This window comes from Drosophila miranda, chromosome 3, assembly GCF_003369915.1.
Source record: "Drosophila miranda strain MSH22 chromosome 3, D.miranda_PacBio2.1, whole genome shotgun sequence".
NCBI classification, from domain to species: domain Eukaryota; kingdom Metazoa; phylum Arthropoda; class Insecta; order Diptera; family Drosophilidae; genus Drosophila; species Drosophila miranda.
Window position 1 is genome coordinate 695,692 of NC_046676.1, and position 23,600 is coordinate 719,291.

A 23,600-nucleotide genomic window follows, 5' to 3' on the forward strand; every position below is an offset into this window, starting at 1 on the left:
AGTGGAGAAAGAAAATTTAAGCGATTTTAAATTAGTTAAAAGGTCATCATAATCAAGAAAGGAGGGATGGTCCGGCAGGATAGTCGTTCGTTGAAGCGAGAATAGAGAGCAGGTTATTAGAAGGAGTATGCATAAGTACCATTTAAGTGTAAAGAAGAGAGATATTGTGGTGAATTACGATTAGAGTTAACAAACTTAAAGAATTGTTTAGGATCTCGTTTCAAGTTGAGCTTCCATTTAACCAAGTTATTGTTATAGCAAAGTGTATTACAAATGGACAAGCCACAGACTAGCCACAGAGTCCGAAAGTGTCAGCACATTCCAATTCAACGGCAAACGATATCCGATCTAGCGGGTGCACAGAGAAGAGGGTGGCCGTGCAGAGAATCCGATCTCCCAGGCCCGCGCCTTTAGACCGTCGGAGGAATGGTCACTAGACGCTGAGCTCGCTTTCTGGTGGGAACGTTTTCTGTTTTCTCATCTGAGTTATTCCCATTCAATAACATTCAAGGAATTGAATTTGTTGCAGTCAAAGTTCGTGTTGGCTCCGCATTTTTCTATTTAACCTGCTCTTACATTCCTCCCAGGTCTGATGCTGAGCTTTACTTACACCACCTCTCAGCAATTAATACTGTTGTTTCTGCATTAGGGTGCAATGATCGAATTATTGTCATGGGGGACTTTAACCTCCCATTTCTTTCTTGGCTGCCTTGTGATGACGCTAACCTGTTGTTTCCCAATTGCCATAATGACTTTATCAATGGGCTAACGGATATTTCCCTTGTCCAAATTAATGCCGTTAAAAACATTAGGGACAGACTTCTTGACCTCATGTTTGGTAAAGATGCTTCTCTTGCTACGGTATCCATAGCAAGCCCAATATCACTCCCTGAAGATCCTTACCATCCAACTTTGTCGATATCCCTTGAGTGTACCCGATCTGGTGGTGCTGACAGTTCCATGGCTCCATGTCACATAAATTGTTTTCGCAAAACAAACTTTATCGATTTAGATCTACATCTCTCGCGTGTTGATTGGTGTTTCTTTATTCATTACCGAACATATATGCAACTGTTAGCTCGTTTTATAGCTCTATTTACTCCGCCCTTAATACATTTCTTCCAGATATCACTGTACCCGTATCGTCCAATCCTCCCTGGTTCTCAAAGTATTTGTCATACTTAAAAAATAATAAATCCCGGCTCTATAAAAAGTACCAGAAGTCGGGCTCCACGTCGGCCTTAGCTCTATACTCCTCCGCTCGTTCTCTGTTCCTTGCCGTTAATAGTCAGTTTTATAATCATTACCTTTCACAATGTAGTAGTAACTTTCGTATTGATCCTCAAAAATTCTATTCGTTCGTTAACTCTAAGCGTAAGTCAAACGCTTTACCTCCGTCCATTTATTACCAGAACAAAACAGAAGCTTCTGCTGTTGGTATTGCAAATTTATTCGCTACCTTTTTCCAAACAACGTACTCGTCTCATATTAACAACGCATCCACTCCGTATCCGTACCAGCTACGTCACGCTAACAGCATTTTTCTGCATATTTTCGAGGAAAGCGTTGTTCTGGAAGGTTTGTCATCTATGGACACATCGTTTTCTGCGGGTCCAGATAAGGTACCAAGTTACATTTTAAAACACTGTGCCCAGTCCCTTTGCAAACCGTTGACCTTTCTCTTCAACCTCTCTTTGGAACAGTCTTGTCTCCCTGTAATTTGGAATGAGTCCTACATCATTGCGCTTCAAGATCAAACATTGAAAACTATCGCGGTATCGCAAAGCTTTCCGCCATCCCGAAGCTTCTCGAGTTCCTGGTCACCCGGCAACTGCAACATCTTTGTTGCAGCTTGACATCTGTCGCAACAAGCTGCAAAACATCTGTCTGTTTTTTCAGACATCGTTCAACGACTAACCTTCTTGAGTTTTCTAACCTAATCCACCGTTGTTTTCAAATTGGTTTACAGATGTAGTTTTTACGGACTTCAGCAAGGCATTCGATTCTGTGAACCATGCTCTGCTTATTCACAAGCTCTCTTTATTAGGATTCCCAACGAACCTTCTAGATTGGATTTTGTCCTATCTCTCTAACCGTACTCAACGTGTTTTGTTTTCTAACGTGTTGTCAAATACTGTTAATGTTACTTCAGGTGTGCCACAGGGAAGTCATCTGGGTCCGCTTCTGTTTATTTTATTTGTGAATGACCTTTCTCAAGTTATGACATACTCAACTACACTAATGTATGCTGATGAAGTTAAAATCTGTCTGTCTTACTCTGATTGGTATTTGCACACACGCCTTCAACTGGATCTAAGTGAACTACTATTGTGGTGTTCAACTAATCTTCTTTTTCTGAACCTTTCCAAATGCAAACTTATGACATTTTACCGTCGCGCTCAACATTTTGTCTCATATGTTCTAGGAAATCATGTCCTCGAGCGAATTTCGAGTTCAAATGACCTCGGAGTCTTTTTTGATCATAAGATGCATCGTGATGCATGTGCTTTAACAGCCATATAGCTGCAACAGTAAATAAAGCTTAGGGTGTTTTAGCGTTCATCAAGCGTTGGTCCAAGGTTACGAAACAGCTGTACATCTCGTTAGTACGTCATATATTGGAGTATTGTTCTTGTGTGTGGAGCCAATATAAAGAGCAGCAGGTTGTTATTGAATCCGTGCAAAAGCAATTTTTAATTTTTTCCCTTCGTAACTTTAACTGGGACTCGGGTAGAATCTTGCCACCCTACCGGTCTAGGCTAAATCTTATTGACCAGCCATCGTTGCACCATCGCAGAATATGCAATGGCGTAATGTTCGTGCACAAGCTCCTTCTCGGGATTGTTGACTCCCAAACTCTCTTGGGTCAGATTGACTTGGCCGTTCCATCTTGACCTACCCGTACTTTTAGGCCTATCCGTTTACCCATATGTAGGTCTAATTATGCCGATCATGAACCTTTTAGGGTTTTATGCCATAATTATAACTACCTCTGCCATACCCTATCCACTGAACTGTCTCTTAAACTAATTGCATGCAATATTTATAATCACTTAAATTTAGCTAACTTTTAACTTCTCTTTTACCGCCTTTTGTAATTAAGTACCATTATTAACAAATAATTTGATAATTTAATTTAATAAATAATAAATAAATAAAAAACATCTCCTCTTTTAAAATTCTCGTCCCGGATAAGCATGTAAATAGTTTGCTTGACCCCTCTTCTGGCCGGTGCACACGATTTGTCACCTCTTTACAAATCGTCCCACTTGCCCTGAACATCGAGTTGGTATTCTTCCTACACCATCTCCGTCTGCCACATCCTCTGTAGCAAAAAACTATCTTCTCCTAATACGGCAAAGATTGCCTATCAGATCGTTCGTGGCTTGGACAGCAAGCTGAACAAGTTACATACTGATAGTGCAACTTTTGAGGCCGACATTATCATCGCTTTCTCCGAAACCTGGCTTCATTCCTGTTTCAAACTGTTTCGTCCCAACTTAATGAGTCCGATTGGCTTATCGTCCTCGGAGATTTCAATCTTCCAAATATTTCCTGGTCTCCATCCGAAGATGTTCCCATTCATGCAGCACGAAATTGATGATCACCTATATTTTGCTTCAAGAGGGCTGATTTTATCTCTTTGAATAGCGCACTTTCTCTGACAGATTGGTCATTCCTCGACGACTTTAATGAGATCGGAGCCGCCACTAACGCATTCTACAGCACTGTTTTTTCCATCTTTCCCACCTTTGTTCCATTGGTTTCCCCTCTCAGAAATCTTTGTGGCCCCATTTGGTTCACTCCGCGGCAAATAAACCAAAGGAAAAAAAAACGAGGGGGAACGTTGTGAGTTGCTGCGTACACCGAAACTCTACAGTTATACCCGATACTAAGTCAGTATGGCTCTCCTGCGGCAGACGCCGCTAATATTGAACCACACGACAAAGAGTGCGTGCGAGAGAGACAGAAAATCAGTCTGAGCGTGACGTCGGGTGCTGCGTGGCCACTGCAAATTGATTTCTTGCTTTTGGCTACAAAAATGATCCGATCTGATCCAGATTCAGCAATCTGATAGATATAGTCATTATCTATGATTCTGATGCAACAGATTTTCGTCCTTTGTGGGGGCGGAAGGGGGTGGGGCGAAATTCTGAGATATACGTTTTATAGTGAGATCTAACAGAAGTACGGATACCAAATTTGGTTACTCTAGCCTTAATAGTCTCTGAGATTTGTGGATGCCCCAGATTTTCGTCCTTTGCGGGGGCGGAAGGGGGTGTGGCGAAATTTGGACACGAAACGGTCAAGGTCCGATATCACAGGAGTGTGGATACCAAATTTGGTTGCTCTGGCTCTTATAGGTTCTGAGATCCTTGAACTCATATTTTGCAATTGGCAAAGCCGACCATGAAACCTGTGTGTTAGAGAGAGACAGAGCGAGAAAGAATGAAATTGTTTTCTTGATTCTGGCTATAATAATTATACGATCTGGTTGAGATTTTACACTCTAGAACATATAGTCATCTTCTACGATTCTGCATTTTTGGTTTTATCGTATCTTTAAAAATGTGGATGCCACAGATTTTCGTCCTTTGTGGGGGCGAAAGTGGGCGGGGCAAAGTTTTGAAATATTTTTGTAGCAGTGACATTTCACAGATGTCTGGATCCAAAACATCGTTGCTCTAGCTCTTATAGTCTTTGAGCAATAGGCGCTGAAGGGGACGGACGGACGGACGGACGGACGGACGGACGGACGGACGGACGGACGGACAGACGGACAGACAGACAGGGCTCAATCGACTCGGCTATTGATGCTGATCAAGAATATATATACTTTATGGGGTCGGAAACGATTCCTTCTGGACGTTACACACATCCACTTTTACCACAAATCTAATATACCCCAATACTCATTTTGAGTATCGGGTATAAAAATCTCGTTTATATAAGAAGTTTAAACTGTCTGGCTCGCAGTCAGATTTTTCTAAGTATTCAATTGCAAAATCTAATTTTTCCATTTGTAATACCCTATGCTATAACAGTTTATTTGGACGTTGACATGCAATGACTGCATCTTTCAAGAGGCGATGCAGTTACTGCACCGTCAAGTGGCCCGTGTGACACCAGCAGAAGGCTGTTACGCGCGGATCCCAGGCAAAACGCAGCCCTCCTCCCGCCCAACCGACCGAGGGGCGCTGCCGCATGACGCGCGGTGCGTAGCCGAACCAAACGCGAACATGCAAGAAAGATAGCTATTAGACTAACATTCGAGGAAAATTAGCACTAAACTTACTAAGAAACTAAGCATGCAATCAAAATACAAATACCACTATAGTTACTAATTAATAGAAAGGTGTGTAAGGATTAATAATTTAATAAGAGGAAGAGAATTAGTGTTGGATATAATATGGTAGAGGGAATTATAATCCGAGCATAAGACCTTAAACGGTTCATGCAAGGAATAATTCGATCTACAAAGTGGAAGGAACAACGGTATAAAATTTCTAGTCAGTCTAATAGGAATCGTGAAGTTTATGCGGCTCAACAGATCAGGGCTGTCTATGTCACCCCTGATCAAGTTGTGCATAAATATCACACCAAGCATTTTTCTACGGTTAACTAAGGATGGGAGGTTTACTAATAGTAGTCTACTAGAGTAAGATGGGAGTCTTACACCCGCATCCCAGTTAAGGCCCCGCAGAGCAAAGAGTAAAAAGTTTTTCTGTACTGATTCTATACGGTCCTGGTGTACTTTGTACTGAGGGCACCATACACAGGAGCCGTATTCTAAGATCGGACGAACAAGCGAGGTATAGAGAGTCTTTTTTATATAGGGGTCGTCAAATTCCTTTGACCACCTCTTTATAAACCCAAGCACGCTCATGGCCTTATTTACTATGGTAGAAATGTGTTCGGAAAACTTTAACTTGGGGTCTAACATAACACCCAGATCATCCACCAGGGTAATTCTCTCAAGAGAACCACCAAATAGGGTGTAAGGAGCCAACAAAGGGCTAGAACGATGAAATGTCATAACTTTGCATTTCGAGGCATTAAGGTGTAACAAGTTTGCACAACACCATGACTGAAAGTTATTGAGATCGGATTGCAAGCGAGAATGAAATGAAATGTCCTTGTACTGGACACAGAGTTTAACATCATCCGCATACATAAGTACTCGAGAGTATGTTAATACTGAAGGTAAGTCATTAATAAAGAGTGTGAAGAGTAAGGGGCCTAGATGGCTGCCTTGTGGTACTCCCGAAGAAACCTTTACTGGGAAAGAGAGGGAGTTTTTGAAGAGGACTCTTTGAGACCTAGAACAAAGATAGCTAGAAATCCATCTCAGGAGGTTGGGCGGAAACCCTAAAAGGTCAAGTTTATGTGCTAAAAGGGAATGGTTTACAGAGTCGAATGCTTTACTAAAGTCGGTGTAAATAACATCCGTCTGTAAGTTACATTGAAAGCCTTCAATAATGAAAGAGGTAAACTCTAACAAGTTCGTGGTGGTTGATCGCCGCCTTATAAATCCATGCTGAGTTGGAGATATAAGTGACTTGCAGAGATGTTGCAAGTGCGGAGTTAAAACCTTCTCAAACATTTTGGGAATAGCGGATAACTTTGCTATACCTCTATAATTTTTTGCATCAGACTTGCTACCTTTTTTATGGAGAGGAATTATAAACGATTCCTTCCAGATCGGGGGGAAGCAAGAAGAATCAATGGATAGGGTGAATAGTTTAAGCAAAGGTCCACACAGAGCCTCGGCGCAGTACCTGAGTACACAACCTGGAACCCCGTCTGGACCCGGTGAAAACACCGGCTTAACTAGTCGAAGATCATGAAGTAGGGAACATTCATTTAACAAGGGACTGAAAATGCCGTTCGACCTCGGTAAACCGTATGGGTACGGATGACCAGAGTAGCTTTCGTCAGAATAGGTGGTTTGGAAGAATTGGGCAAAAAGATCGGCAATTGCCTGATCATTATTTGCCGACGTATTACAAAATGATAGCGAGGATGGGTGTGCGGACGTTCTACGCTTACTGTTTACGAAGCTGTAAAACTGTTTAGGGTCCTGAGAAAAACGTATCCTGCATCGAGATAGGTAGTTCTTATAGCATTGAGCATTAAGAACTGAAAAGTTTGACCGAGCTAATACATAGCGAGAGTGAGAAGTAGGAGAACCCACTTCTTGAAATTTTTTATAAAGTCTTGATTTTAAGTTTTTTAGACTGGATAACTCTTTGGTAAAACAAGGGGGTTTTCCAGATCTAGTCGGACAAGAAAGCGGGACACAAGAATCGAAAAATGTGCCAAGAGCATTGTAAAAAATGTTTGTGCCTTTTATGATATCAGTGCACAAGTACAAAGCGGACCAATCAAAATCCCTAATGAGGTTATAAAGCTTCGCAAACTCGGCTTTACGAAAGCAGCGGACACGTTCGGGCAGCCTACTCGACCGATCCAATACAGTTGGTCCTATATCTAGCGACACCTCGAAAGTAGGGTGGTAGGCGTCTTCAGGTATAGTGAGCGGAAGGGCTCGGGTTAACAACACTATGGTCGGATCCGATACAAAGCACAGATCAAGCAATCGACCCAAGGAATTTTTCACATGGTTGACTTGAGACAGGGATAGGTCAAGCAAGCCGTCAACAAAGTCATGTCGTGACATGGGCACTAGGATACTAGACTCGTTTACCGAAGACCAAACAGTTCCTGGCAAGTTGAAGTCACCAAGAACTATCATACGATCTTTATCAGATAGCGAGGAAGAAACAGCGGTTAAAGCGGACAAGTGCTGCTCATAAAAGGAAATATCCGAAGAAGGTGGGATATACGAGCAAGTAATGAATATAGCGAAAGCGGGAAGAATCAGTTTTACACACAGGAATTCCAGTTCCTGTTGAACTTGGACTGTGAAGTGTTCCGACGTGAAGTAAGAGTCCACTGCAATTAGAACCCCCCCTGCACGTCGAGACGAACGGTCCTTTCTAAAAGTTGTGTACCGACCTGCCAAAACCTCGGAACTAAGAATGTCCGGCTTTAACCAGGTTTCAGTAAACACAATAACGTGGGAAGCAAATGCAACACTATCCCGGAAAAGAATGCTGAGCTTACTACGCAAGCCTCTTACATTCTGATAGGTTACTAAAAGAGAAGTTAGTTTTTTGGAAAGGTGGAAGCAAGACGGGAAGTTGTGGAAGAGGAAGTTGAGGTTGAGGGTGGCACACTGGAAAGATTTGGAAGGGATATGGGGGGCCTATTCTTCTTCTTAGCCTTAAACTCCTTCACCACCAAATGCTCCGGCCAAAATTTGGCGGAGCAAATGGTGCTATGGTGGTATGTTATTTGTCTAACCTTTGTGCGGATTCTGTTAAACCTCTCTCTCGAGCTTGGTGATTTTCCCACCGTCTGGAAGGAATCATACATAGTTCCTATTCATAAAAATGGGTCTAAATCAGACGTCTCAAACTACCGTTGTATCTCCAATTTATCTGCCATTCCTAAGCTCTTCAAAAAATTATTACTTCTCAGCTCCAACACTTTTGTAGTTCCCTGTTATCAGAATCACAGCACGGATTTGTAAAACGTCGCTTAGTTTCGTCTAACCTCCTTGAATTTTCCTCCTATGTAACTGCCGGATTTGCAAAGCAATGCCAAACTGACGTAGTTTATACTGATTTTAGTAAAGCTTTCGACTCAGTTAATCACAATCTACTCATCCACAAACTATCTTTACTAGGATTTCCGACCAAACTTCTTCTCTGCACTAATGCGTACCTTTGCAATCGTTCTCAGCGTGTCTGCTTCCAATCTTCTCTTTCTAAACCAGTTTTTGTCTCTTCGGGTGTGCCGCAAGGTAGCCATCTCGGGCCCTTATTATTTAACCTCTTTATCAATGATCTTCCCCAAGTTTTAACTAATTCTCGAGTCCTAATTTATGCTGATGATGTCAAGCTATGTTTTTCCTACAGCGACCCGGTGTCCCCGTTATTTCTTCAATCGGATCTCGACGCTCTCAACAATTGGTGTATTATTAACGCTCTTCCTCTAAACATTTCCAAATGTAACGTCATGACCTTCCATCGCAACAAGCCTTCCCTTTTTGACTTCACAATTAATAACATTTCCTTGGAACGCCTGTACAAAGTTAATGACTTAGGCATTATCTTCGTTCCTAACTTATGTTTTAATTCTCATACATCCGCTATTTCGAATAAAGCCGAATAAAGTGCTTGGCTTTATCAAAAGATGGTCGAAGTAATTTTTTGACCCCTATACGACTAAACTACTCTACGTGTCTCTTGTACGGCCCATCTTGGAATATGGTTCCTGTATCTGGTCTCCCCATTACCAAAAATATCAAGATATGCTTGAGTCCGTTCAAAAAAATTCCTTATCTTTGCCCTGCGCGGACTTAATTGGGACCCCTGTCGACATCTTCCTTCTTATGAAAGGTGGCTGCGTCTCATTAACTTGCACTCTCTTAAAAGCCGTAGGACTTGTCATGGAATTCTATTTCTCCACAAACTTATCCTAGGCGACGTTGAATCCTCGGCCCTCATTAGTTTTATCAGCATTGCTGTCCCATCCCGCCCGACTAGGCATTATTATCCTCTCCGTCATCCTCTCTGTCCTTCAAACTACTCTGACCATGAATCTTTCCGTAGCCTTTGCCGCGACCACAATAAATTTTTCCATCTTTTTTCCTTTGATACTTGCGCTCCTAAAGTAAAATCTTCTTTAATGAATAATTTAAGTTAACTTTCTTCTGCCTTGTATTGTGATAATTTTATAATTTGTACACTGTTTAACTGTGCATAGTTGAACTCTAAACATTAAACATAACAATTTTATGAATTTCGGATTCCCCAGATAATTTACGGAGAAGTTTTTTCAGGAGGGCAGAATCAGTATTGGGTAGACATTCTATCGAATCCGGCAGAATAAGTGCATAGCGTTGAGGCAAATTGCGGCCAGATGTAAGAGCGGCCTTGAAAAAAAAGCAAGTGCTTTAACTATGGTGGTACGCATGGTGGTATAGCTGCTCTTCAGAACTGTAATATTTTCAATAAAACCAGGTGTACAAAAGATAACCTCTATAAAAACGTTTTTAAAAATGTTTGGAAAAAATTATTTAACATTTTTAAAGCCCCAAATCTATTAATAAAAGTTGGCTTGGTTTACAGAGGAAAAACAAAATCAATTTTGTGGCCACGTGTAAGAGGAGTTAATAAAAGAAATAGCAGAAGATAAACGCAGCCGTTCCCCAGTTAGAATCACAGGCGACTTCAACGCATGGACGACCGAGTAGGGAAGCGCAGGCTATGAAGTGCTGCATAGATGTAGCCAAACGCCAAAGTGAAGTACGGAAGCATTGGACACACAGGGCTTGCTACTAATGATCGACCTAAACAATTCACAGGATTTCGCGGATTAGCGAAGAGAGCAGAAAGAAGTCGATACTGGATAGCTACGAAGGGGCAATGCAAAGTCAACAAGACTGTCGAATTTGGCAAGAGGCGGTAGAAGCTTTTCTTTTTCATCGATGCGTGCACGCCGGAAAATCATCTGAAATAGCTTTCGGTGATTTAAAGTTACCACAGTGGACCAACTTCCGGACCAACAGCAGCTACATCAGCGGCAACAAATCCACGAGGCCGATTTGTCTGTGTTCGATACAAGGCAGGCTTTAGCTAGAACTCCCACAGTGACTGCTCCGGCCAAGCCAGCTAAAACACGCTGAAAATCATATGCGTTATTGAGAACGAGAAGGTGTATAGCTCTTGTGCAGGAGAAGATTGGGGAGATCGAGGACATTGTGCCGTCCGTCGATATTACTGTCTTCAAGAAGATCTAAGCTGAGATTCTTACTATTTCGAATCGCCATCTACCATCAATAGCTTCTTACAAGCCGGTGATGGTTAAGCTAGCGCGCAAAGCATGCCCACCTGCCCGGATATACTACGCAATCGGTGCTAATCTATAAGCCCCCCACCCAAAACCTTCCCTAGCCACCAATTGACGCAAGATAACTCTTAAAGGCAGTTAAGAACTTGAAGACGGACCAAGCGCCAGGACCAGGAAGTCACTGCATTCCCGGAAACACATTCCACTATTGTATGCAGAAGTAAGTCTTTCCCTCGGGCTCGAAGCTATAAGTGGGAAGACCCCAAAGAATAAAGGGTGCAGTTCATGCTCAACCTCAGGTGGAAACTCTTCGAGCGCCTTATAGCGAGTCGCCTAGAAACAGAGATCGCTAGCCATCCGACCTCCAAGACAAAAGAACGACCCCAGCCTGGTAGCGCACAAAACCGAATCGGTCGTGTTGAGCTCCAGGAAAAAAGGGAGACAGAGCCGGCTATCTGACATAAAGGCTAACATTGGCGGGTTGCTCTCTTGTCAGGGCCATCATCATGTATTACGCATTACGCGTCTGCGCCTAACACACCGTCTGCGAGGATACAGCCCCGGTGCTGGCTGGCATGGACCTTGGTAATCTGCCCGCCGCTGCAACCAGAGCCGAAGACCAGGACAGGTGTGTGGCGGAAACCCACTGCAGGTATCAAGAGTGGTGGGTCAGTAGAACGTTCGGAGAAACTGAGCTTACGGTCACATATCTCTAAACAGAACATGGGTTTTTTAAATTCGAATTGAACAAGTACTTTGTATCTGTCCAATATTTACTGCTGATCGGGAAGAGGCAAGCTTAGGCACTCGTTTAAAACAAAACGATTGGGATGCCGTGATTTCGAATTCTTGCACCGCGCTGAAAGACAGCGCAATCGAATCATTCGTTTAATTAAATGACTGTAATATTGTATCAGTGAATCGATGAATCGATAACATACTTGAATCATGGCACCCTTATTAGAAAAAAAAGCATAAAGCATACAAGGTTCGATAGTTTACCGCGGTGTATTTTATAAATTACAACTTACCTTTCCGATATGGTCAACGAGAAAAGCTTGTAAAGATCTTGGTCGGTGTCATTTAACTTAATGCCTTTTGTGTCTTCCTCATCAAAAGATCCGATATCAAAGGCATCCGCGGCATTTACTTCTCCTCGTGGAGGTACTAATGGGGGAGTATATTTTTGAATATAAACTTGGTGCCAGTCGATTCCACAAAAAAAATTGTGCATTTTTACTTCATCAGCGCTTTTGAAATATATAAATCGATATATTGTAATTAATATTAAATATAATATTTTAACATCTCACCCATTTCCCATGCAACCGAGTCGTTTAGAAACCTCCCTTTGAAGTAACATTTCCAACAAATTCTTTAGCTCGACAGAAAATGATTCAGGAAGTTCAACATTCTGTCAAAGAAAACAATATATATATTATACTTATGCTGAAAACTATATAACATGAACAACAGTGGAAAAATTGTCTTCCAAGTTACTCAATTTATATGTTTTTTACCATTTGAAAATCCTTTTTGGGTTTTAACAATAGTATTTTTCGGGTTGAGAATATGAAAGCAGAGAGTATTTTACTATACAAAGAGACTTTATTTTCTGACGATTTTGCGTGTTGTTCCAAACTACTCCGAGCCAAGACTATACATATATTTCTAGTATAATCCGACATGACAACAATAGTCAGCCTAGTTAATCTGCGTTTTTTACAATATCTAATATATAAAATTCTCGTGTCACCAATTTCGTTGCTGATCTCCTCCGAAATGGGCCGACCGATTTTCGTTAAATTTTGTGTGTTTATCGGTTAAGTCTCCGCATCGGACAACATCTATTTTTCATCCCGATCAGACCCCTCCTTCGGGTACCTCCCAAAGACCTATGTCCTTTTTTTTTGGGAGGTACCTCATCAGTGGTCTGATCGGGCCAAGTTTTGGAATGCATAATTTTTTTAAACGCCCTTATATTTTGACAAAGTTTGATTCAGATTGATTAGTTTTAAGGCATAGTATCGTGGGAAGCGCCAAAGCCATTTGGAGCTGAAGCACCTGTAAAACCCAGAAAATTTGTACTACGATTACCAACGTAATTATCGCCAATCTGAGCCAATAGGAATTAGTGTAAATGTGGCGTCATGAAATTCAAAGAAAATTATATGAAAAATATTAAATTGAATAAAACTTTTTCATACACATATGAAATCTCAGTAGGCCGAAACATTATTCGTTTCATCTCGGAAGCGAAAACATCTAAAAAAAACTTATAATCGAAAGCACATCAAATTTCAAGAAAATCGGTCAAGCCATTTCGAAGAAGTTCAACTACAAACAGCCAGAGAATTTAATATATTTGAGCAATGCCAATAAGACGCAGAGGCTCCAATTTGAGTCGTCAAACGATCAAGTCTAGAACCATGCGAGATATAAGAGTACGAATTTTATGTGAACAAATCCAAGAAAACAATGCAGATCAGCGTGTGAGCATGGCGCAGTTACGTGAATCACAATCGCAAGAGGCCCGAGATGAATGAAATTAACAAAAGCAACTTGAACGGAGAGTAGCCCGAAGATACATAGTCGACTGACGTATCAAATCAATCATCAAGCATTTACATCAAATTTATTTCTTCGACTAGCATTCCAGTATGAGCCTGATGTGGAATATTATGCTCATTCATTATTGGTACTTTGGAAAAGGAATGCCCGCATTGTCATGCAGTCAAATTTAAAATGAGTCAGTGCACTCGCCAATCGCGTGCCCCCATCTCAATTCACATTTTGGCAGGCATATCGTCAGCGAGCTGGACGCTCTGTTAAATGAGCACAATGAATTATTGAAATTATTCAAATCACACATGCACAAACTACAATACCAGACTACAACTAGAACACCAGCTGGAATCATGGTTGGCGACCGTACAGCTACGCGACAAATCGTGATTCGAAGAAGAAATAATTATCTTCAGTTTATTAGTGATACCCATCTTTCATATGACGCTCTCCTATATCCACTAATTTTCTGGAAGGGACAAGACGGATATTGTGTAAACTTTAAACAACGAGATCCCGTAGCAGATAATTTATTCGTTATTAAGAACATAGTTAATTTGTTATTAAAGAATAAATTTTCAATAAATTTTAAATATATTTTTTCTAAACAGGAGCCGAAAAAAATAACGTTAGCTCGAAGGATTTTTATTCGAATAGTTTGATGATTAAACGCGGCCGAGACAACATCATTTTACGATGTCGTGAGCTTTGCCAACAATTTATGGTCGACATGTATGTGCGTGCGGAAGAATATATTTACTTGCGAGATGCTGTTGGTATATAACAATTTACCATGCACAAAAACAAACAACGCAGATGGTTTTCCGACCCGTGAACATACCACATAAAATTGGCCATGGGAAAAACATTGATTTTCAGATTCAGACCACATTTCAAATATTGGCCTTGTGATTAGTTAATAGTCATGGCAAATGCAAGACCTATCGGAAATTGGTAACCAGTGCTGCCAATGTTTTTTCAGAAAAAAAACAGGTCTTAACTTGAAGAAAACGAAGAAACACCTGCAAATTTTCAAAAACAAATCAAAAAAAAAAAGTATTAATAATGTTGTCAACAATTTTTTATTGATGTGATATTTAAATGTATTTTATATTATTTTCATTAACTTATCCAGCTCTGTGGAGCTAGCTTCTGATTCGCATTCGTACGACATGGTATTACCAATCATGCTTATGTAATTGTGTGGCACTTCATGTCTAAAACAGCATTTTCCAAGTCTTCGCAAGCCATACCTGTATATATATGTATGTAAATAACGAGGGAACGTTGTGAGTTGCTGCGGAGACCGCAACTCCACATTTATACCCGATACTTAGTCAGTATGGCTCTCCTCCGGCAGACGCCGCTAATATTGAACGACACGGCAAAGAGTGCGTACGAGAGAGACAGAAAATCAGTCTGAGCGTGACGTCGGGCGCTGCGTAGCCACTGCAAATTGATTTGTTCCTTTTGGCTATAAAAATGATCTGATCTGATCCAGATTCAGCAATCTGATAGATATGGTCATTCTCTATGATTGTGCGTTTTTAGTTTTCTCGAATCTTCAATATTGTGTATGCCACAGATTTTCCTTCTTTGTGGGGGCGGAAAGGGGTGGGGCCAAATTTTGAGATATACGTTTTAAAATGAAATCAAACAGGAGTGTGGATACCGAATTTGGTTACTCTAGCCTAAATAGTCTCTGAGATTTGTGGATGCCCCAAATTTTCGTCCTTTGCGGGGGCGGAAGGGGGTGTGGCGAAATTTTGAGACCAAACGGTCAAGGTCCGATATCACAAGAGTGTGGATCAAAAATTTGGTTGCTCTAGTTCTTATAGTCTCTGAGATCCATGAACTCACATTTTGCAATTGGCAAAATCGACCATGAAACCTGTGTGTTAGAGAGAGACAGAGCGAGAAGGAATGAAATTGTTTTCTTGATTTTGGCTATAATATTTATACGATCTGTTTCAGATTTTGCACTTTAGAAGATATAGTCATCTTCTACGATTCTGATTTCAGTTTTCTCGTATCTTTGAAATTGTGGATGCCACAGATTTTCGCCCTTTGTGGGGGCGGAAGTGGGCGGGGCAAAGTTTTTAAACATTCTTGTAACAGTGACATATCACAGAAGTCCGGATTTGCTCTAGCTCTTATAGTCTATGAGCACTAGGCACTGATAGGGACGGACAGACGGACAGGGCTCAATCGACTCGGCTATTGATATATTATAATGGATGATGAAGGTGTAGCAATTATTTGGGCTGTGGTTCAACAGAAAATTATGCGAACAGCCCGATAGCAGCAATAGTTCTGGTGACTTGAATCAGTCAGCAGAACAGATACGATCTGCAATCGCAAAATATTGTTTAGACCGTAATGCAAATTATAAACTTATTTATTTTTATTTTTCAGCACTTCCAATAAATCATTCTGTTGTCTTTTTTGGTTCGCTTTGGCGAGGGCCCTTGTTGCCAGAAAAGGTGGTGGAGCTACATGATCCGTCCAGATCCAACTCGATAATGTCCGAAAAAAACTCATTATTAAAGAATAAATTATGCATAAAATAAATCATTTACAGAGCATACAAATGTTGTTAGTCGTCTGCCATTTATTCGCCACACACTTGCAACTTCAGCCTGGCAGACTCGCCCATGCCGCATTCAATCTTATCGACAGCCTCGAATGTTTCCGAGCCATTATTTTTTTTTTTTTTTTTTAGGATTTAAGTTACCAAGCTACCCGTGAGTAGCGTGGGATTATTTGGCCGCCCGCCTTTTGAAGGTGGAAATTGCCAAGTCAAAGAATAGAAGATGTTGGAGTACTGTTTATAGCTTTACATCAATTTCGTCGATGAAGTCAATTAGTGTTTGGTACGCGCTGATGTTTTCTTTTTCAAAGAATTTGTAAATATCATTATATTTTCTTAGAGATGGGAAGTTTTGCCTTGTTGTGTTGTACTTTGTACAATTGAAAATTAAATGCGAGGCGTTATCGATACTATCGCATGTATCACATGCATTTTGGCGAGAGTGTGCCTATCGAATGCGTTACCACTAAGCAGTCTGTTGATTCTTTTAGCGTCAATGGCTTTAAGCTTAGTTTTATTTAGGAACCACGGTTTGGATGATGTTGAGGGGAAAAGCGAGCAGTAACCTCGGTGCTTGATACTAGCAAACTCGACGTATTCTCTCTCCCATTCTGCTTTTAAGATTCTGTGTATTTCGCACATAGCGTCTTTAAGGTTCCATTTAACCACTAAGTATTTTCCTCGTCTGTGGGCTTCTTTGGCTGCTGCGTCAACTGAAGTGTTCTGAGGGATGTTAGCGTGTCCGGGAATGTAGTGAACCTCTACAGTTCTTAGATGTGGATTGTTGGATCTTTTCTCTGATTTTGTAGGCGATAGAGTTATCCTGAATGTTCTTCGCCAGAATGAGGGCCCCGTTTCTGCTGTCTGTCAGGAGCGCGACACGAGGAAAATTGTACAAAATAGCATGGTCTAATGCCTTCTCGATAGCAAGGAGCTCGGCGGACAACGAGGAAAGGGTTTTGTGCGTGTAATAGCTATCTAAAAAACCTGTCCTATCGTGCAGGAAAGCGGCGCTGGAATGCCCATCTGCGACTGACCCATCCGTGTAATAGATTTCAAAACCACCCTTTGTCAGCTGATCCTTCTTTTCCCCGTGGAGCAGCATGATACATCCGAGCCATTAGGCATGATTGTTGTTGTTTTTTGTTAATTTTGTCACAATCATTGTTTACGTTTTCGCAGTGAATACCATTTTTTCGTTGTGATTGACAATTATTCAGAGTTGCATTTGAAAACCATCGTCTAACTATCGCGTAGAAACGAGCGGTTTAGGAACATCAAAAATGGATGGGGAACTAGCTGGGAAAATTTCGGAACGACAAAACCATACGGAGCATCCCCGAAATGGATGGTGGATGGAGCTCAGTGTGAATAGCCTTTAAGCGACAAAGAGTGCATGCGGGAGACACGTAGCCACTGCAAATTGATTTGTTCCTTTTGGCTATAAAATGATCCGATCTGATCCATATTCGGCAATCTGGTAGATATGGTCATTCTTTATGATTGTATCTTCATTATTGTGGATGCGACAGATTTTCGTCCTTTGTGGGGCAGAAGGGGGTGGGGAGAAATTTTGAAATATACGTTTTATAGTGAGATCTAACAGGAGTGTGGATACCAAATTTGATTACTCCAGCCTTGATAGTCTCTGAGATTTGTGGATGTCCCAGATTTTCGTCCTTGCGAGGGCGGAAGAGGATGTGGCGAAATTTTGAAACTAACTTGTCAAGGTCCGATATCACAGGAGTGTGGATACCAAATTTGGTTGCTATAGCTTTTATAGTCTCTGAGATCTAGTAACTCACATTTTGCAATAGGCAAAGCCGACCATGAAACCTGTGTGTTGGATCGAGACAGAGCGAGAGAGAATGAAATTGTTTTCTTGATTCTGACTATAATATTTAAACGATCTGGCTCCGATTTTGCACTCTAGAAAATAACGATTCTGCGTTTTCTGTTTTCTCGTATCTTTGAAATTGTGGATGCCATAGATTGATGCTATTGATGCTGATCAAGAATATATATACTTTATGGGGTGGGAAACGATTTCATCTGGACGTTACACACATCCATTTTCACCACAAACCTAATATACCCCTATACTCATTTTGAGTATCGGGTATAAAAAACCATTTTGTCTAGCATGAATGTTTCCAACGATATAGCCTTAGTTCAACTAAGTCCCACCGCCCGGTTGATACTGCTAATAGTTAAAATACATATGAGCCCTTTCAAAAATGGAAAAGATCAATTCAGAAACATTAAGATAGGGGCTCATGTTTCACATCTTGGACGTTGACATGCAATGACTGCATCTTGCAAGAGGCGATGCAATTACTGCACCGTCAAGTGGCCCGTCTGAAACCAGCAGAAGGCTGTTACGCGAGCATGCAGGAAAGATAGCTGTTAGACTAATATTCGAGGAAAATTATCACTAAACTTACTAAGAGAACTAGGTGTTTGAGATGCCAAGCTTTTTTGGCACCTATGTGTTTCAAAAATGAAAAGAGATTTTGGGTTAAACTTTATTTTATCTAGGTGGCTTAGCGGAAGCCGATTGCTTGCTATTGCCAGATAAACTTTATGCGAGATCGATATGCAACCAATGCGCAGAGGTGCTAGCATAGAACACAACTATAGACGACGGCGTTAGATCAAAGTGATTGCCGAAGTGGCGGCAGTAGATCAAAGTAGTTGCCGAAGTGGCGGCGGCAGAGAGCCCCTTTAGCGGGAGAGCGCAGCAGCTCTGCAGAACGTCAACGTTTTACAACATAGGCGGCTCTCTCTGCTCATTCAATAATAATGTTAAAGTTACGGTTATTCTTCAGCGGCTGGCCCGAACACTAGATTATAAATATTGCATGCAATTAGTTTAAGAGACAGTTCAGGGGATAGGGTAAGGCAGAGGGAGTTATAATTATGGCATAAAACCGAAAAGGTTCATGTTCGGCATAATTAGACCTACATATGGGTAAACGGATAGGCCTAAACGTACGGGTAGGTCTAGATGGGACGGCCAAGTCAATCTGACCCAAGAGAGAGAAGGAGCTTGTGCACGAACATTATGCCATTGCATATTCTGCGATGGTGCAACGACGACAGGTCAATAAGATTTAGCCTTGACCGGTAGTGTGGCAAGATTCTACTCGAGTCCCAGTTAAAGCTACGAATGGCAAAAATTAAAAATTGCTCTTTCTACTGCGGGCTCCACACACAAGAACAATACTCCAATATAGGACGTACTAACGAGATGTACAGTTTTTTCGTAACGTACGGGTCGTCAAACTCCTTGGACCAACGCTTGATGAACGCTAAAACACCCTTAGCTTTATTCACGGTTGGCAGTGGATTAGTGGTGGATATAATGTGGTAGAGGGAGTTATAATCCGATCATAAGACCCTAAACGGTTCATGCAAGGAATAATTCGATTTAAAAAGGGGAAGGAACAACGGTATAAAATTTCTAGTAAGTCTAATAGGAATCGTGAAGTTTATGCAGCTCAACAGATAAGGGCTGTCTATGTCACCCCTGATCAAGTTGTGCATAAAAATCACACCAAGCATTTTTCTACGGTTAACTAAGGATAGGAGGTTTACCAGTAGCAGTCTACTAGAGTAATATGGGAGTCTTACTCCCGCATCCCAGTTAAGGACCCGCAGAGCAAAGAGTAAAAAGTTTTTCTGTACTAATTCTATACGGTCCTGGTGTACTTTGTACTGAGGGCACCATACACAGGAGCCGTATTCTAAGATCGGACGAACAAGCGAGGTATAGAGAGTCTTTGTTATATACGGGTCGTCAACTTCCTTTGACCACCTCTTTATAAACACAAGAACGCCCATGGCCTTATTTACCATGGTAGAAATGTGTTCAGAAAACTTTAACTTGGGGTCCAACATAACACCAAGATCATCCACCAGGGTAATTCTCTCAAGAGAACCACCAAATAGGGTATAGGGAGCCAACAAGGGGCTAGAACGATGACATGTCATTAACAAGGTTTAACAAGCTTGCACAACATGGACAGTCCTATCAAGAGTTCGACACAAACAAACGACACTCTCACGTCTGGCTTACAAGGATGAGCCAGCTGATTTACTGGAGAGATTCCAGAATATTGATTTTATCGACGGTATCAGGGATATTGAAACACGGTAAGCAATGGTTTTGATGAAAGAGCTCTATTTTGGAATACCGAAAGCCCATCTTATATGAACTGATGGAATTATGGTTATCGATGGACAAGAAACCAGAGATGGAGTATTTATCGGAAGGGGCTGCATCTGCAACAAAACAAGCAATTTAGCGATTGACAAAAAGATACAAAATTACTACACCTACCAACTTAAAAGTAGCAAAAGATTATATTTTCAGTCAATGAGGTAATAGCTGGACTTAAAGATAAGTACTTTGAAGTTAAAATGGCTATGAAAATAATAAATAGAAATAAAATTCCGAAGCCAATTTTCAAGGTAGATCTGACTCCTGATGTACAGTGGCGAGCACATGTGGATACATGTTTATCACTTTTCACTTTAAGCGCCTGTAAAATCTTTAAAAATGAATCCATCCTTGTGATTTTTTATACCCGATACTCAAAATGAGTATTGGGGTATATTAGATTTGTGGTATAATTGGATGTGTGTAACGTCCAGAAGGAATCGTTTCCGACCCCATAAAGTATATATATTCTTGATCAGCATCAATAGCCGAGTCGATTGAGCCCTGTCTGTCTGTCCGTCTGTCCGTCTGTCCGTCCGTCCGTCCGTCCGTCCGTCCGTCCGTCCGTCCGTCCGTCTGTCCGTCCCCTTCAGCGCCTAGTGCTCAAAGACTATAAGAGCTAGAGCAACGATGTTTTGGATCCAGACGTATGTGATATGCCACTGCTACAAAAATAATTCAAAACTTCGCCCCGCCCACTTTCGCCCCCACAAAGGACGAAAATCTGTGGCATCCACATTTTTAAAGATACGATAAAACCAAAACGCAGAATCGTAGAGGATGAGTATATCTTCTAGAGTGATCTGAACCAGATCGTATAATTATTATAGCCAGAATCAAAAAAACAATTTCATTCTTTCTCGCTCTGTCTCTCTCTAACACACAGGTTTCATGGTCGGTTTTGCCAATTGCAAAATATGAGTTCAAGGATCTCAGAACCTATAAGAGCCAGGGCAACCAAATTTGGTATCCACACTCCTGTGATATCGGACCTTGACCGTTTGTGTCAAAATTTCGCCACACCCCCTTCCGCCCCCGCAAAGGACGAAAATCTGGGGCATCCACAAATCTCAGAGACTATTAACGCTAGAGTAACCAAATTTGGTATTCGCACCTCTGTTAGATCTCAATATAAAACGTATATCTCAAAATTTTGCCCCACCCACTTCCGCCCCCACAAAAGACGAAAAACTGTTGCATCCACAATATTGAGGATACGAGAAAACTAAAAACGCAGAATCATAGATAATGATCATATCTATCAGATTGCTGAATCTGGATCAAATCAATTTGCAGTGGCTACGCAGCGCCCGACGTCACGCTCAGACTGTCGTGTCGTAAAAAAATTTGAAACGTGCAAAAGTGGATAGCATGAATTTTTTTTTAGCAAATTAAAATCTCTTAAGGAAAAGGATCTCTTTGAATTGAAATTATTGTCTTTTTTCATTCTCACTAAATTAAAGAATCTTTAAAAAAAAAATCACAAGGATTGATTAATTTTTAAAGATTTTACAGGAGCTTAAAGTGAAAAGTGATAAACATAAATCCACATGTGCTCGCCACTGTATACCTATGGGTAAAAATGAAGTTCACCCGATCTACAAGCTCCAATATCAACTGCACCGTAGAATCACCGTTGAGGAACCACAAACACGAAATTAACCCGTCCAATGCACAAATTGTCACGAATATGGACAAACGAAAACTTATTGCACCCTACACGCAGTCTGCATTGCCTGCGGGGATATATGTACATCTCACTGAGCCTTGCCCCTTAAATAAGGAGGACCCATCTGCTGAGCAAAGTTATCCCACAAAACTTGCCGTATATACCATCAACTACAACCCCAGAAGTTTATTTTGCTAAGGCGTTAAGTTACACAAACGAGTCGAACACCTCAGTCTCGCTACGGGATTAATGCAGCATCACGCATCGCAACAGTGGCCAGAAATTACTAGCCAACCTACCCCTGCAAATCCATCCCGATTGCCTAGTGGAATTGAATCAATGCTGGTAACTATAACAAATACAATGGTAGCAATACAACAAACGATACAGGAACTTATGCGCAATCAAAATATCCTCTTGGAGCTCCTAATCAAACAGAAATCTACTTAAATGTTTTCTCTAAATATGTCTTTCTGGAATGAGAATGGCATTTCACAGCACAAATGCGAGCTCTGGCAGTTGATTGATCAACATGACATTGACGAGAAATTTTATATTGAGATCTAACAGAAGTGCGAATACCAAATTTGGTTACTCTAGCGTTAATAGTCTCTGAGATTTGTGGATGCCCCAGATTTTCGTCCTTTGCGGGGGCGGAAGGGGGTGTGGCGAAATTTTGACACAAAACGGTCAAGGTCCGATATCACAGGAGTGTGGATACCAAATTTGGTTGCTCTAGCTCTTATGGGTTCTGAGATCCTTGAACTCATATTTTGCAATTAGCAAAACCGACCATAAAACCTGTGTGTTAGAGAAAGACAGAGTGAGAAAGAATGAAATTGTTTTCTTGATTCTGGCTATAATAATTATACGATCTGGTTCAGATCACTCTAGAAGATATACTAATCCTCTACGATTCTGCGTTTTTGGTTTTATCGTATCTTTAAAAATGTGGATGCCACAGATTTTCGTCCTTTGTAGGGGCGGAAGTGGGCGGGGCGAAGTTTTGAAATATTTTTGTAGCAGTGACATATCACAGAAGTCTGGATCCAAAACATCATTGCTCTAGCTCTTATAGTCTTTGAGCACTAGGCGCTGAAGGGGACGGACAGACGGACGGACGGACGGACGGACAGACGGACAGACGGACAGACGGACAGACAGACAGGGCTCAATCGACTCGGCTATTGATGCTGATCAAGAATATATATACTTTATGGGGTCGGAAACGATTCCTTCTGGACGTTACACACATCCACTTTTACCACAAATCTAATATACACCAATACTCATTTTGAGTATCGGGTATAAAAATACAATTTTGTTGTTTGCTGTTACTGTTTAAGAACCTTAAAGAACGGTCAACCAAAAATTTAGTTATTTTTCAAAAAAATCCGGGGAATATGGGCATATGGGTAACAATTATATGTTCCTGTTGGGCAGGTCTGAAAGAATGTTACGAGCAGGTCTACGCCTGATCCTGCATCTTGATAGTCTTCGAGCCAGGAAATTCGGGTGATTTGATAATTTGATTTGGTACCAAGCTTGTGCGCTTATGACATCGCCAACTAGGAGGACATTGAGCTATCTGGCTATAGCCTAATTAGGATTAGCCTTATTTGTATTGCTGCTTC

General features: G+C 41.2%; 1 protein-coding gene across 2 annotated transcripts in view; it reads right to left on the reverse strand.

Moving 5' to 3' along the window:
- Nucleotides 1-23,600, reverse strand: part of LOC117188156 (G protein-coupled receptor kinase 1) — a 316,657-nt gene that overhangs the window by 69,411 nt on the left and 223,646 nt on the right. For both annotated transcript variants that reach the window (XM_033391573.1, XM_033391572.1), the window contains 2 exons: nucleotides 12,234-12,334; nucleotides 11,952-12,170 (listed from right to left, as the gene is read on the reverse strand). In XM_033391573.1, coding sequence (XP_033247464.1) covers nucleotides 11,952-12,170; nucleotides 12,234-12,334 — 320 coding nt within the window. The remainder of the gene's footprint in view (nucleotides 1-11,951; nucleotides 12,171-12,233; nucleotides 12,335-23,600) is intronic.